Source organism: Colletotrichum spaethianum (genome assembly GCF_022836535.1).
Source record: "Colletotrichum spaethianum MAFF 239500 DNA, contig16, whole genome shotgun sequence".
Lineage (NCBI taxonomy): Eukaryota > Fungi > Ascomycota > Sordariomycetes > Glomerellales > Glomerellaceae > Colletotrichum > Colletotrichum spaethianum.
The window spans coordinates 923,636-937,694 of NW_026054786.1; the positions used below are offsets into that span (position 1 = coordinate 923,636).

Genomic DNA, 14,059 nt, shown 5'->3' on the forward strand with positions numbered 1-14,059 from the left:
GAAGGACAGACCTCATTTCCGGGGTGCAACAACTGGCTACGAGTCCAGACAGAAGCAAACTCAAACCCCAGGAAAACACTTGGTGGCTGCCGTTTAACCGAGAAACCATTCGTTTCTCCGCAACCCATTTTACCATCAGACTCACTAATCATCGTCGAGTTGACTGAGGCTCTGTTCCCGGGACAGCCGGTCAATAGGGCCACCAACTCATCAGCGCGGACAAGCGGGGAGGGCGAAAACTGCGCAAACTCTAAATCGGACTGCTTGAGTCGTGATCCTTGACAGCACCTCCTATTTTCAGATTGGCTCCGCCGTCAAGTGAATGGCAATTAACTCAATTCCAGCCTTTCGGTACGCGCGCGCAGGTGAAAAAAACATGGAGAAATGATGAGATGGCTGTGTATTTAATTACACGATTAACCCCCCGGATGTTCTAGATCATCCTCCCTCTTCACCCCATCTGCGCGCCTTTGGTTTCCAAATCGCCAAGTCTCTCACTCAGTCTTTCTCTACTCGTGGTTGTTCACACATTCGTTTCTACCAACCCATACTCTCGTTCTTTTTGAGATTTCCGTCTTTTCCCACAAAACAAGAACCGGCAAAATGCACTTCAACGCTCTCCTCGCCGCTGTCGCTCTGACCGGCTCCGTCTCGGGCTTGGCCGTCCGCCAAACTACCCCAGCTTGGCAAGTCCTCCCGGCAACCCCGGCTCTCCCATCTCCGATCTCCACGACAAAGACGCCGATCAACGGCATCCAGATGTGGTGGCAAAAGTACAACGAAAAGGCCGGCGGTGTGCCCATCGTTATGGACCACGGTGGCCTGGGTTACTCAGCCTACTTTGGCTCCGTCATCACCCGCCTCATCAACGCCGGGTACTACGTTATTGCGATCGACCGCCGCGGCCACGGCCGCACAACGTACAACACGAATGACGTCTTCACGTACGACCAGATGGCCGAGGACATTTACGCCCTGCTCAAGGGCGCGGGCGTGACGAAGTACAACGTCGTCGGGTGGTCTGACGGCGGCATCGCCACGCTCTCGGCGCTCATCAACCCCGTCACCGCAGCGCCCATCAACAAGGCCTTCCTCTTTGGCGCCTCGTCCAAGCCCGACCAGACTAACGCCACTTTTGCCGACACGGCAATTTACGCAGAATTCGTCACGCGCTGCCAGAAAGAGTACGCCACCCTCCAGCCCAAAGCCAACTTCACCGACTTTGGGACAAAGGTTGCGACGATGGAGGCCACCCTGCCGCAGTTCACGGACGCGCAGCTCAAGAGCATCGACGGCACCAAGGTCATGATTGCGGACGGCGATCACGAGGAGGCCGTCAACCGGGACGTCCCTGGTATCTTGAACAAGGCCATCCCCGGCAGCAAGGTTACCACCCTCACTGGTGTCAGCCACTTTGCGCCCATGCAGGACCCTGATCAGTTCACCAAGGCTGTGATTGCCTTCTTCAAGGCATAAAGATATTGCTAATGTGTGGTTGTTTCGCTTGTTTCTGGGTTGTAGAGGTCCAGAGAGGCATTTGTATCTAGAAAACATCGGTGTAGCGCTGATGAGATAAAACGAAATCGGTCCATTGGATACAAACAGTGCCCGTGATAGATGTGAGGTGAATCTATAGGTGTGCAAAAGTGGTCAAAGCAGAAACCTGTCTAACGGGTTCCAAATTAGGACCATTCCTACGCCAAAATCATTAGAGCCCTATGGCAGGCATATACACGGTGACGAAGAAGCCTAGGTGTCGCGTTTGCCCATTCAGACTAGAGTCTTGGTTGATGACTTAAACGTCTCATTGTTCAGTGTTCTATCCATCTATCACAATGAAACAACGTTAGAGAAGCCAGACCTTCAGGAACCGACTCTTGCTGATCGATTACAAGCTTAAGCATTCTGATATGAAATTACCTCGGTAAAGAACGGTATCTCATTGGAAAGACCTCAGAGACTCGGATGCAAGCATCCTATTGATAGTATATGATTTGCTTCATAGCCACTAATATGGTGACGGCTTGGACGGAGAATCTCGCGGGCTTATGATCATTCTTGGACATCTTATCATAGAAACTAAGAAAATTTTGCGACCTATTTGCTTACGCACACGATGCGCCCTTGACACAAATAAATCGAATTTTCGTTTTAGATACTAATGGCACATACCTCAGTTTAACGCCCTTCCTGATTGCCCCCTGAAGTTTAACTCCAAACTGATGCCGGTATAATTGGTTAGGATTGCGCACAATGGCCAGTTTTGGCGGACTCAGTGCAATCCTGTACCCAAACATGACTTGTCGCGCGAAAGAGTCGCAAGTGCCTTGGTCACCCAATTCTGTACTCTGAGTAATGGTAGCTGCCCCAGATTCTCCAGCTTCTTCCGTTAAGATAAGTAGGGTCAGGCGATAGTTCAGTCCCTTTCCGAGAAGTTTTTGCCCACGTTTCGAGGGAACAAATCATCGAAGTTATCTTTAGTTTGATGTGACTTTCGCATCCGTCGACGCCACTCAACCCAGAACCAAAAACCAGCCGGAACAAAAGTCAGAAGCATGAGTGCAAAGGTGACCTCGAGGAAACGTTCAAGGGCTTTATTTGAGAATGCTTCTCCGCCTTGATACTTGACAACGTCCGTACTAAAAAACGTCTGATGAGGTCAGTTTATATGCACGGCATCACACGCATCTTCATCTGCTTACACTAGAGAACGTGGCTGGAAGGAATATCAAAGTTACGATTGTTACAATCCGCACTGCAATAGCCTCCATTGCACTACGATCTGCTTGCTCATACATGCTAGCGGTGAGCTTGGAAGATATAATGGCTGTCTGTGTCTGAAGATGTTGGATTAGCTGTTCATATGAACGAAGTGTCAGTCTTAATCGTAATTCCAAGAAAAGTTGCCTCAAAATCAACGGGAAGCTTCCTTACAACAGTTTTCCGGTCAGCAACAATCTTCACCAGAACTCTGGCTCGGGCGGCCTGCATTTGGGTATCGCAGATAATTTCCTCCAGTTTGACAGAGAAACTCCTGACCATCTTTTGGGAAACCTGGGACTCTTTCGATGGGAAATCATCGTCCTTGACAAGGTCTTCGTAAAACCTTTGTAGCAGCTTCATAATGTTGACGTTTGATTCCATGGCAATAAGGGACTCGTTAGTTTTCTCCTCCCATCTCTGTACATCACCAAGTGAGCCTGGATCCAAGAATTCAATATGAGACTTCTCTCTGATTAGAGCAGCTGTAAGAGTCTGTCGGTATGTTAGTGGCAATGCTGCATATATGTCTTGTGTGCATTTTCGAGCCTTACGATTCTGTCTGCCTCCTGTTCTAGAAACTGAACATTCCATCTCCATTCTGACGCTGCCCAGTATGCAAAGGTAAGATGAATGTCAAGGGAAGATTGGAAACCTTGCTGCATTGTACTGAAACTCGTAGGATAGATCCTCTTCTCATGATAGAGGTCACTGACTCGGTCTTTGAGAGAGGCATGCGGATCGCCGATCATCCACAACTGATTGCCGTTGCTAACGTCAAATTGATGATGTAGGACTGACTGCCGAATCTTCCAAGAACCATTGTCTTTCAATGCAGGATTCTTGAGATTGTAGCAAACTTGATATCGTCTCCCGCTTCTTCCGAGCTCTGGAATTGAGGTGCCAGGAACTGGATTCGACAGCACTTTATCTGTCTTGAATCCAGAGAAGCGTCCCTCTTTATCTAGGCCATGGGGCGAGGCATAGATGTACAAAAAATCTAGAAATTGTGGCATGACTTGGTAGAATGCTAGTAGCCGCAACAGCATTCTGGCGCTTAGCTCCAGTGGCCCTAGTGTGGTTGTTGCAGAGAGAAAGCTACCAGTGGGTTAGCTAGCACTCCCAGAATATGAAAGGACTCACATGAAGCGACAACTGAGGTCTTTTTTCCAGGGAGTTTCTAAGGGAGACTGTTGCGGGCTAGTCACCTGGGTAAGTCCCAGATGTTCGCCTAATGTGTCGTTATCGAAGATGTTGAGTTTGTTAACATTTCCGGACGCTGAAATGTCACGTATCGACACTTGATATTCATCCTCTTGGCCAGTGAAAAGATGATCCTTGCAGTTCCATAATCTGCTTCGCTGTGCTACAAGAGCAGCTGTTCCATACGCGTGAGTAGATGGATAATGTAGCGGATATTGTTTATATGCCTCACAGACCGCTGCGAAGTCAGAAATGGAAGTCATTATTTTTATTCAAGATGTTGTCAATTCAGAAGAATGTTGAACTAATGACATGAAAAGAACCTCGAAATAGAGAATAGATGAGAAGGGTGCAGGCATGTTCTCTTAAAACGGAACCACTTCCTATTGCACCTACTATGTCAGCCGAGGGCATACAGACAGCGACGAGGCTTCTTGTGTCATCCGTGTGGCGCAGTGTAGCCGAGGCAGACAACAGGGCAGATAAGCATCATACAAAAGGTGGACAAACTAGGGGTAAGAAAAATGGACACAGAAAGCCGAGCGGTTTAGATAGGACCAGTGTGACAAGGTTTCACATGCAAGCCTTCATGCGTTGTCACCGAAAGTAAGCGCCGGAGGACGCAGCAACCAATGACAAGTGTGTGGCCATCTCCCTCGACCCAACCGTTCGTTGTACGCTAAGAATGCAATGAAACCAATTCCATTCGAGGTCGGTGACCGAAGAAAAGCCTATGGGCAGTCCTTTCATGAGACGAACGCCTTACGCAGCTGTATAAAACACCCTAACCAGTGATAAAATCTTGACTCTTTATGATGATCAAAAGTCTTTGTTGTCTTGTACTCGCTGTTCCCGATCTGGGGTGCGGTCTCGTCGATTGAGGAGTCTGGCAGTGTCGTCGTCGTTTCTTTCTCGCAAATCGTCGATGGCCCGCTTGTCACCCTAATCAGTAAATGTAGTGTTAGCTTCTGCTGGCAAAATGGTTTTCAAGAATCTTGCGTACATCTGTTAGGCGGTCTGGGGCAAAAAAGAAGAACTCATCTTCATACAACGCCTACAAAGTTGAGGGTGGTGTTAGTCGTGTTTATTTCCGAATACTGACAGACTTTGAGGAACACGACGGAAATCTCACCTGGCGTTCTTTGAAATGATGATCTCCATCTTGGATCTTGAAACGACGAACCAACCAGCTTTGGAGTTTGGGCCACTTCAAGTTGTATGCGGAAATATTTACTTCAACCCATCCCATAGGAGCAGGTGGCAATGTTTCCCTACGTCGGACTTTGGGTGTCTGTTCATCTTGAGCTGTTGGCTTCTTCCAGCTGTGTGACTTTTTGGGTCCAGATCGGCTCGGGGTTTCTCCCGACATACTGAAGACCTTTTGCTGAAGTCGCAATATTCAAGCCTCGTTTAGGGGCGGAGAGTAAATGCCAAGTAAGGATCAGGCTGTCAGGCAGATATATCTGCGGGTGACGGTTGGTAGTGAGCTTTTAGCAAGCAGGCTGTGGCGGGGCAGCAAGAAAGGGTGTGAGAAGCGGGCGAAATGTAGAAAAACATCGAGTGGGAACCACCGCTTTTTGAACTTCACTAGTGCTTGACTGGTGGAACACAACTGTCGTGCCATCCAGCTAGGTGGGTAGGGCCGGCAGGCTTTGGTCAGCGGGAAGTTCTTAGGGCGAGGGCGGGAAGCAGGCAAACGCAAGGCAATCTGGTCGCCTCATAGGATTGAAGGCTACCTAGCACGAATCTCGGTCAGCATCACATCGAACCATTCACTCACGTCTTGAGCCGCAAGGCGTGTGGATGCCGTGGTAAGAATGTCTACGAACCAAACCCGTTAGAGTGACCGCGGGTGACCGAACTGCCGCTGGCCCAACAAGGGGCAACCCCAACTATTTTTTTTCATCTACGAAACTGAGCCTTCGCAACGGCCGACAGCTTAGGGACTGTCTGGGTTCCGCATCTATACTAAAGAGAGAGAGAGGGGGGGGGGGGGGCAGGCACTCAACCCCGGTTCCCGACTCTTCACCGCCAGCCTTCAACGAGATGTGATGTGATGGGCAGCATGCCGCAGGTGATTGCGCTTCATTAACCTGGAGGCCTTTGGCGGACTCTTCTTCCCACCTACTATGTAGAGGAGCTTGGCAGCAGGCGTTATGTGATGGTTATTTTGACATAAGCCAGGTACTATGAGAACAAAATGGAAGTTTTAACAGGACTTAAATGAGTTTTTTAATCCATATCGCATCCGAGATGAAGTACATGCATGTAGGAAAGCATATGTAAAAATTTCATCCTTGTCGTTAGGCGGCGACCGTCTCGACTCTCCAGCTGCTCCCAGAAAGAAACATAATCCTTATCTGCGAAGAAGCGACAGACTCAAGCTGCCGGGGCTGTTCAGCCGCACGTTTATGGACATTGGAGCCCCTCCCTTTTCCTTTTAGGACGGGTTCTTGGAACGCAGCCTTCTCTCCTCCTTCATCAATCTTTCTCTTTTGTTCACCCATCACTGTCGATTGCGTTGATTTCGTCAAGATCAATAGCATTGTTCTTCATCGGTGTCAAAAGGGGCTGGTGTCAGTTCATTTTTGTTGAACGAGCTGTACGGTTCATTTTAACGCCTGTGATCATCCTACGATTATCTCACCGGTCGCACTGGTTCTTGTCCGACGTTCCTCACCTGCTACTTGCTCCAGAGGTCTTCCCTTCTGCGCGTTAACTGCTTCTCGACCCTCACGATGAGCCAAGAGAATCTTCCCAACTTCAACGAACAGTTCAAGGCCGCTCTCGAAGAGTTCGACATAATTCGGAAAGAGGAAACTAGAATATCCGCTTCTGGAGAGGAGTTCGTACTAGTTGAGAATGTCACCAAAAGACTAACGTCTGCGCTGCCGTCTCCGGCATACCAGACAGACTCCATGTACGTCGACAAACTCGATCGCCTGGCGCAAACGGCATACTTCCAACACAACTCAAATCCCCCTCACCTAAGACGGCGAGATTATGATGATTACCTATCAGTATTCTACATATTGCTGGATATTGGCGCTCCAGCCCTTATTCATCAGTTCCGAGAGTGCAACTTCAACACCGACGCCTTACCTATCGACTATCCCCGTCTACTCCGCTACATTCCATCACCATCCAGGTTTGCCGACTTCCACAAGCGCTTCTATAAGCAACAATTCTGTTGGTGTCCTATTCGATTCGAAATGGGTATGGGTCGCAAGTACCCAGATTGCATCAGCCCGTTTTCCTTCAAACACAAGATCACACCATACCGTGATGGAAAAGGCCCTAGGGAAAACACCGCATCTCTGTATGAGATTGATGTTCCTGAAGAGCTTGTGGGCCCAGAGCTACGGAAAAGTATGGCATCTGCGCGGGTAGAAAGACAGGAAAAAGGAACGCATGGCGGCAACAGCAAGGGTTATGTAAGAACCAGCTCCACTAGCATCTGCTTTTCGTCATTGTTAGAAATTGCAACTAACATGTGCTTCTACCTGACAGACATACCGGTTCGCACTCAAACAGTTTCTACCTCACAAGTACGATCATTTTGAGAATGAGCAGCGAATATTCAAAAACCTCGAGCACCAAGAGGGTCTAATCAGGTACATCGGATGGTTTCAGAACTCCGAAATCGTCTCGAAAGATGGGAGACAGGGGAAACAAGAATACTACAACATTGTCCTCGAGTTGGCAGAGTTCGACTTCTATGAGGCCATGCTGAAAGAATCACCGCCAATATCGTTCCAAGAAATTCAGGGGTTTTGGGATTCGATGTCCGACATTTCCAAAACCTTGGCCTCCATCCATACGGTTGAAATTGACCGTCGCAAATACTTGACGTGAGTGAAGCCGTGCATGGAACTTTGATATAGTAAGAGCACTAGCTAATGGAGTAATACTTAGATGGCATGGTGATATCAAACCGGAAAACATCCTTCGAGTAGACTACAAGTTCAAGTTGGCAGATCCCGGCGAAGCAAGTATGTTATTAAAAACCACTGGTAAATCCGTCTTGCCGCAGTCCAAATCAGTAGGAGGCACCCGAACCTATGGTAAGCTACGCCAGCATTGGCAAAGTTGTTGAACCCGGGGCTGTGTTTTTAACAATTACTAACAATTATCAATAGCTGCACCCGAAAAAACCGCATTTCTGGACGGTTTAGCAAAATTCAGATCAGGGGTGACACCCGAAAGTGACGTCTGGTCTCTTGGTTGTTTGTTTTCTATAGCTGCAACGTATGTCGTTCTCGGAAAGCAAGGGTTCCTGATCTTCAACCAACTCCGTCGCCAAGCATATTATAATGCAACCCAAAAAATGAGCGACGTCTTCCACAACGGCGAGGAAGTTCTCCAGGACGTCCTTCATTGGCACAAATACCTTCGCGAAGCAGCCCGGCAGACGGACATTTTTTCGGCCGCCGTCCTGGACATGGTGGATAACCATATGCTGGTGGCCAGCGAGAGAAGATGGAAAGCCGAGAAGGTTTGCGAAGAGTTCGAGAGAATATTGAAGCTAAAGGAGTCGAAGACATCGGAAGTACCTCCCGAGTTGCTTGATCTGCTTCAAAGCATTGATCTTGAAGTTGAGCGAACCTACGATCATAATTCTGGGATCAAAAGACCGGATGCAACGGAGACCACAAAACGACTCAAAGATATCAAAATACCCCCTCCAGATGTTGAGTTCGAGAGTAGGTGGAAGCTTCTGGACGAAGAGATTCTGCCGACAGCTCAACGGTCACGAAAGCTGGGCGAGATTTCGGCAACTGCATCGCGTGCATCGCTGAGCCTTCCTAGCAGTAAAAGAGCTACAGATGCTTCTCAGAGATATGAACGTGACGGATCTGTTCAAAGACACATTTCTACGTCGTCTAGGAATCATCCGTTGGAGATGATCGCATCTCCGGTGCCAATGGACTCAGAAGACTACCATCCCCAGGAAGAAGAACCGCAACGCGATATCGTGACAGTCTGGCAGGTTAAGCAAGAGCTAGAGGAGACAGGATTGAAATACAGACCCAAAATGAAAAGCCTGAGTTCTCTCTTCAACAAGCAGAAAACGACGGTCAAAGGAAAACGCTCCTGGGGAAACATGGACGACCTGGATAAGCAATTATTGAAGCAGTTCAAAGACCGTGATCTAGTAGGACTCTCCATGATAATGAATCTTACTCATAACTAACAGGAATAGATTTTTCTTGTGGATAATGGGTCCACAATGGTGAAGCACTGGAAGCAAGCTACCGAGCTCTTGGAAGTTCTTGTGTGGAGAGTCCTAGGCTATGACGACAACGGCATGGAACTCTACTTCACCAATCCAGACACCAATCCCAAGGCTATTGTGCGGGAAGAAAAGTCCCAAACGGTTCAACAGTTTGCCAGAGCTATGGATCTGGGTAAACCAGCCAAGAACGGGCTAGTAGTTTGCCAGACAACAATTGTGCCAGAGCTGGAAAGGATCGTCAACGTCTACACTCGAGCTAAGTTGTCGAAACCAGAGACACGGAAAAGAACGATCATCGTATTGACCGATGGTATATGGGAAGGTATGCACGATGAGTATACTCTGGATGTGTATCTCACATCTGCATTCCATGGCCTGAGAGATATACACGGAGACCTTACCTACGTTGAGTCGGATCAGCCCCTCGATCGAGAGGGCATCTCCACAATCCGCCCAATAACTATTCAGTTTATTCAGTTCGGAAACGACAAAGGGGCAAGTGAGAGGCTCAGACGCCTCGATGACGACTTGTGGTACAACGGCTGCCCGTGAGCCCCGTCCGGTTTCTTGAAGCTTGAAGCAGAAAATGGCTGACTTTAAACAAACAGAGATCTCATAGATACAGAATTTGCGGAAGGAGATATCTATAAGATGTTTCTTGGAAGTCTTTGCCGAGAAATCGATCATAGGATGCGCTACAGTCTCCAACCCATTTCACCCTCTTCAACTGCACAGAACACGACTGGGGAACAGCAGCATGCCAACAGGCATAGTATGCGACAGCGTAACTCTATGAACACGCAATCACAAACAAAAACAGATCCTCAGTCGCCAGCACGGAGTGTAACCCATGCCAAATCTGTGGTAGATCATTCCATGCCACCTCAGCCAGGATATTCACCGTCGCCATCACATTTCCATGAGCTCCCGACGGCCTTGTCTAACGACCCAGATGGAAACATTCCGCCAATAACACCCGGCAGGTCATCAACGATAAGGACTATCGATTCCATGTCGCCAGAGTCGGCTTTTACATCCGAGACTCCGGTTTCCATTCGGCCAGCACCGCCGGTAACCCTGAATGTCAGCCAACAGCCGTCAACGAATAGATCATCTGATTCACCACAATATCCTAGGTACTACTTATGATTGATGTGTTTCACAGTTCCAAATGTTAAAGTTTGATGTTCAATGCTAGACGATTCAATTCATTGAATTTCATCTCACTTTGAGCTGTAGAATGGCATTAGTATTGGGGTGGCTTAGTACAAGAGGCTCTCTGTTGGAAAAAGTTTGCATTTTCATCAAGAGTAGTCTCGGAACTGCTCGAATGTTCCGGCTACATGGGCATTTTTTATTCATCAAAATGGCATGGTTACCATTTTGCATCGTAATGCCGTGAGCTGCCATAATGTCCTGCAGTCTACTCTTTGAAGAATGTGTCGTGGTTTATTATGTAGCGGCGAAGTTCAGCTAATTGCGCTTGCTGCATAGCATTCATCAATTGCAGTTCTATCAAGCACTTAGAAGTAGATTTTGAGAGCAAAATTGATCAGACTGATGAGTTAAACAGGCTTCTTCCGGATTGAAATATCCACTGACTAACTAAGGAAATTCTATCTTGTTGTAGGCTAGTTGGAGGTAATCTAAGCTGTTGGCTACTCATACATTTTTGCATGTAGATGATGGCTCTCAAGACTGGATCGTGTAGACCTCGGGGACTTTGATTTCCACCCTCAAGTGTCTTGCACTCTTCGTCCTGGATAAATCAAATCATACACGGTAATTAAATAACCAGAAAACAAGTTTAGGGCCTTTAAGGTTAAAGCAAATATGCTAGAGAGAAAAGAGGAGGTGAAGACATGTTCTCGTGCTGGTATTCTATCAGCAGCTTGCCCGTGTAAAAGAAGCGGGGGCGGGGCAAAGTGGATCGGGCGGTGTGCAGTTGCACAGGACCCCTAGAATCCTTATCGCTCCTTCCGGAGCTTCTTATCGCAGCGCGCGCTAGACCCAGCCTAGAGCAGTTTCGTCAGGTCCCTGTTGTTCCAGGAAATTTTCCCCTTGACATCACCTCTCAACACGGCTTGAAAATTCTCGCCGTAATCCCCCCAGAAACACCCCCTCAAATCGACATCATGGACCGCAGAGGAAGAGGCTCGAACCAGAAGCGTGGTCCCAGACGCGACCGTCGGGATGCGCCATACAATGAGTCCCCCAGAGCGGCCCAGCCCGCGCCGGCGCCGGCTGCAGCAGCGCCTCAGAGCACTGCGCCGCCCCTCACCGAGCCCGTTCCTGAGGACACACCGAGGTTCGCCGACATGGTTGGCGTCAACCCGGCCCTGATCCAGGCCATCACCCAGGATCTCAAGTTCGACCACATGATGCCCGTCCAGGCGGCCACTCTGACCGAACTTCTGCCTCCCAAGCGCGGCGACTGCCTTGTCCAGGCCAAGACTGGTACGGGCAAAACCATTGCCTTCCTCCTCCCTGCCATCCAGACGCTCATCACCAACAACCGCGGCCGTGGCGCCGGAATCTCCCTCCTCGTCATCTCGCCTACCCGCGAGCTGGCCATGCAAATCGCCAAAGAGGCCCAGGCTCTCCTGCAGCGTCTCCCGCAGTACCGCGTCAGCATCGCCATCGGAGGCACAAACAAGGACCGTGAGGAGAAGCAGATTCTTAACGGCTGCGACATCCTCATCGCCACCCCCGGGCGTCTCATCGACCACCTCTCAAATGAGTACATCAAGGAGTCTTTCCGCCACCTCGATACCCTGGTGCTCGATGAGGCCGACCGTCTCCTCGACATGGGCTTCATGCCCGCCCTCAAAGACATCGTCCGCGCCCTTCCCGACAAGTCTCAGACCAACCGCCAAGGCATGCTCTTCTCCGCCACCATCGCCACTCACGTTGAGCAGGTCGCCGGCCTCATTCTCTCCAAGGGCTACAAATTCATCTCCACCATCCCGGCCGGCGAGGCCAACACCCATGAGCGTGTTCCCCAGCACCTCATCAAAGTGCCCACCTTCGCCGCCGTTGCCCCCGCCATGGTCGGCGCCATCCGCGAGGAGGCTGCCCACGTCGGGCCCGAGACCTTCAAGGCCATCATCTTCGCCCCGACGGCCGCCCTCGCCGACTTCTACGGTGACGTCCTCGCCAACATCCCCGGCATGCCTCCTACAGCCGTCCTGCACTCCCGCATCTCCCAGAGCAAGCGCACGAAGACGACCAACGACTACCGCGACTCCAAGTCCGGCATCCTCGTCGCCACGGACGTTATCGCCCGCGGCATGGACTTCCCTGGCGTCACCTCCGTCTTCCAGGTCGGCATCCCCGCCGACAAGGAGTCGTACATCCACCGCCTCGGCCGTACCGCCCGTGCGGGCGCCGAGGGCCGCGGTATCTTCATTGTTGCCGAGGTTGAAGGCTTCTTCCCACAGTGGACTCTCAAGGAGATCTCCTTCGAGACCCGCCCCGCCGACCTTTCGGCCGCCGAGCAGGTCTACGAAATCGCCGAGCAGCGTATCGACGAGGCGCAGAAGGCCAAGATCTACCAAGCTTGGTTGGGTTACTACAAGAACTGGATGAAGCCTCTCAAGTGGGAGAAGGAGCAGCTCGTTGCCGAGGGCAACATTTTCGCTCGCGACGCCCTTGCCTCCCCGGAGACGCCCCCTATCCAGAAGAGCACCATCGGCAAGATGGGTCTCCGCGGCACTAGAGGCCTCGTCGTCATTCCGGATGCGCCCAAGGGCCGTCACGGACACCGCGGCGGTGGCGGCGGTGGTGGAGGCGGCGGAGAAGGCCGCAGCGGTGGCTCGGGTGGTCGTGGTGGCGGCGGTGGCGGCGGTGGTGGTGGCCGCGGCGGCGGAAGACGTGGTGGACGTTTCTAGATTCTCACGACGCTTCATGTCTGTTTCTTTACTTGCACATTTTTCTGGCGGTCCTGAGCTTGTTTACTACTACAACTTGATACCCTCATACATCTGTACGACGGGAGATGGGATACACCTGGGATAGGTGGCTGGCGTTGTCGGTATAGACGTGGTTTTCGGTTTTCGGTATTAGAAGTCGGGAAAAGTCAACCATATCCAGGGCCTGGTTGCAATAAAATCAAAGAGCCTTGAAGACGCTTTACTTTCAAAAAAGAATGTTCCTGTCCCTTTTTTTGATATCGTGTGGTTTTGTCTTTGCTCTCGACGGCGCTTCTTTTATGAAGTGACAATCCTGACTCAAGGTTGATAATCCATATTCGCATCCTTTCGGCCTCCTCCAGTATAATACCGTGCCCAGAACATCGTGACGCCCATGCGGCGTGTCACGTCGCATCCATCCTCACCCGGCGAAGAGCGCGCAGGCCAACTGGTTCCACGGCCCGGAGCCGCAGGCGCGAGGTCGTGATGACGGTGCCGTGCCGAGCGCCGGACGGAAGCCAAGCCCGTCGCTACATCCACGTCTTGGTCGCTGTCTCCGGGACGAATCTCCTGCGCTTGTTGTTGGGAGTCAGACATGCTGGACGACCTGTGTTGACGGAACCACTTTGGAAAGACATGGAGACCGCGACGAGGGTTTCTCACATCCTTGCTCAAGTCTAGCTTCAAGGGTTGCCACTGTTGCGCCAGAACCGTCCCATTTCGGTCCTGTGCATACCAGCGCACATCGGTCATCTACACATTCACCGCCGAGGCCGCACTCGAAAGACACCGAACCCGGCCTCGACAGGCCCAGGCACGAAGACGGAAGCGTAAGGGTAATATTGTATCAATGGACATTCATCATAATCGCCGGTTATACATGTACACGTAAAAGCGTCGCCAATCCGCCCCGTGGTCACTGATAGACCCCATGTCGTGAGAAAGATAA

The 14,059-nt window shown here is 50.5% G+C and overlaps 4 protein-coding genes across 4 annotated transcripts; all 4 read left to right on the top strand.

Annotated features, from left to right (window-relative positions):
- Positions 1-603: 603 nt before the first annotated feature.
- ColSpa_06760 (valine--tRNA ligase, mitochondrial) lies at positions 604-1,476 on the top strand (the record flags this gene model as incomplete). Its single annotated transcript, XM_049272972.1, has 1 exon — positions 604-1,476. One exon carries the CDS (start codon positions 604-606, stop codon positions 1,474-1,476), a length of 873 nt encoding a protein of 290 aa, XP_049128929.1.
- Positions 1,477-6,701: 5,225 nt separating this feature from the next.
- On the top strand, positions 6,702-7,417 carry ColSpa_06761 (uncharacterized protein; the record flags this gene model as incomplete). The annotated part of the gene is given in 2 exon segments (XM_049272973.1): positions 6,702-7,397; positions 7,409-7,417. The coding sequence occupies 2 exon segments, from the start codon at positions 6,702-6,704 to the stop codon at positions 7,415-7,417; spliced, it is 705 nt and encodes a 234-aa protein (XP_049128930.1).
- Positions 7,418-8,290: 873 nt separating this feature from the next.
- Positions 8,291-9,751, top strand: ColSpa_06762 (uncharacterized protein; the record flags this gene model as incomplete). The annotated part of the gene is made up of 2 exons (XM_049272974.1): positions 8,291-9,118; positions 9,167-9,751. 2 exons carry the CDS (start codon positions 8,291-8,293, stop codon positions 9,749-9,751), a joined length of 1,413 nt encoding a protein of 470 aa, XP_049128931.1.
- A 1,583-nt stretch (positions 9,752-11,334) lies between these two features.
- On the top strand, positions 11,335-13,089 carry ColSpa_06763 (ATP-dependent RNA helicase MSS116, mitochondrial; the record flags this gene model as incomplete). Its single annotated transcript, XM_049272975.1, has 1 exon — positions 11,335-13,089. The coding sequence occupies one exon, from the start codon at positions 11,335-11,337 to the stop codon at positions 13,087-13,089; it is 1,755 nt and encodes a 584-aa protein (XP_049128932.1).
- Between the last annotated feature and the right edge of the window lie 970 nt (positions 13,090-14,059).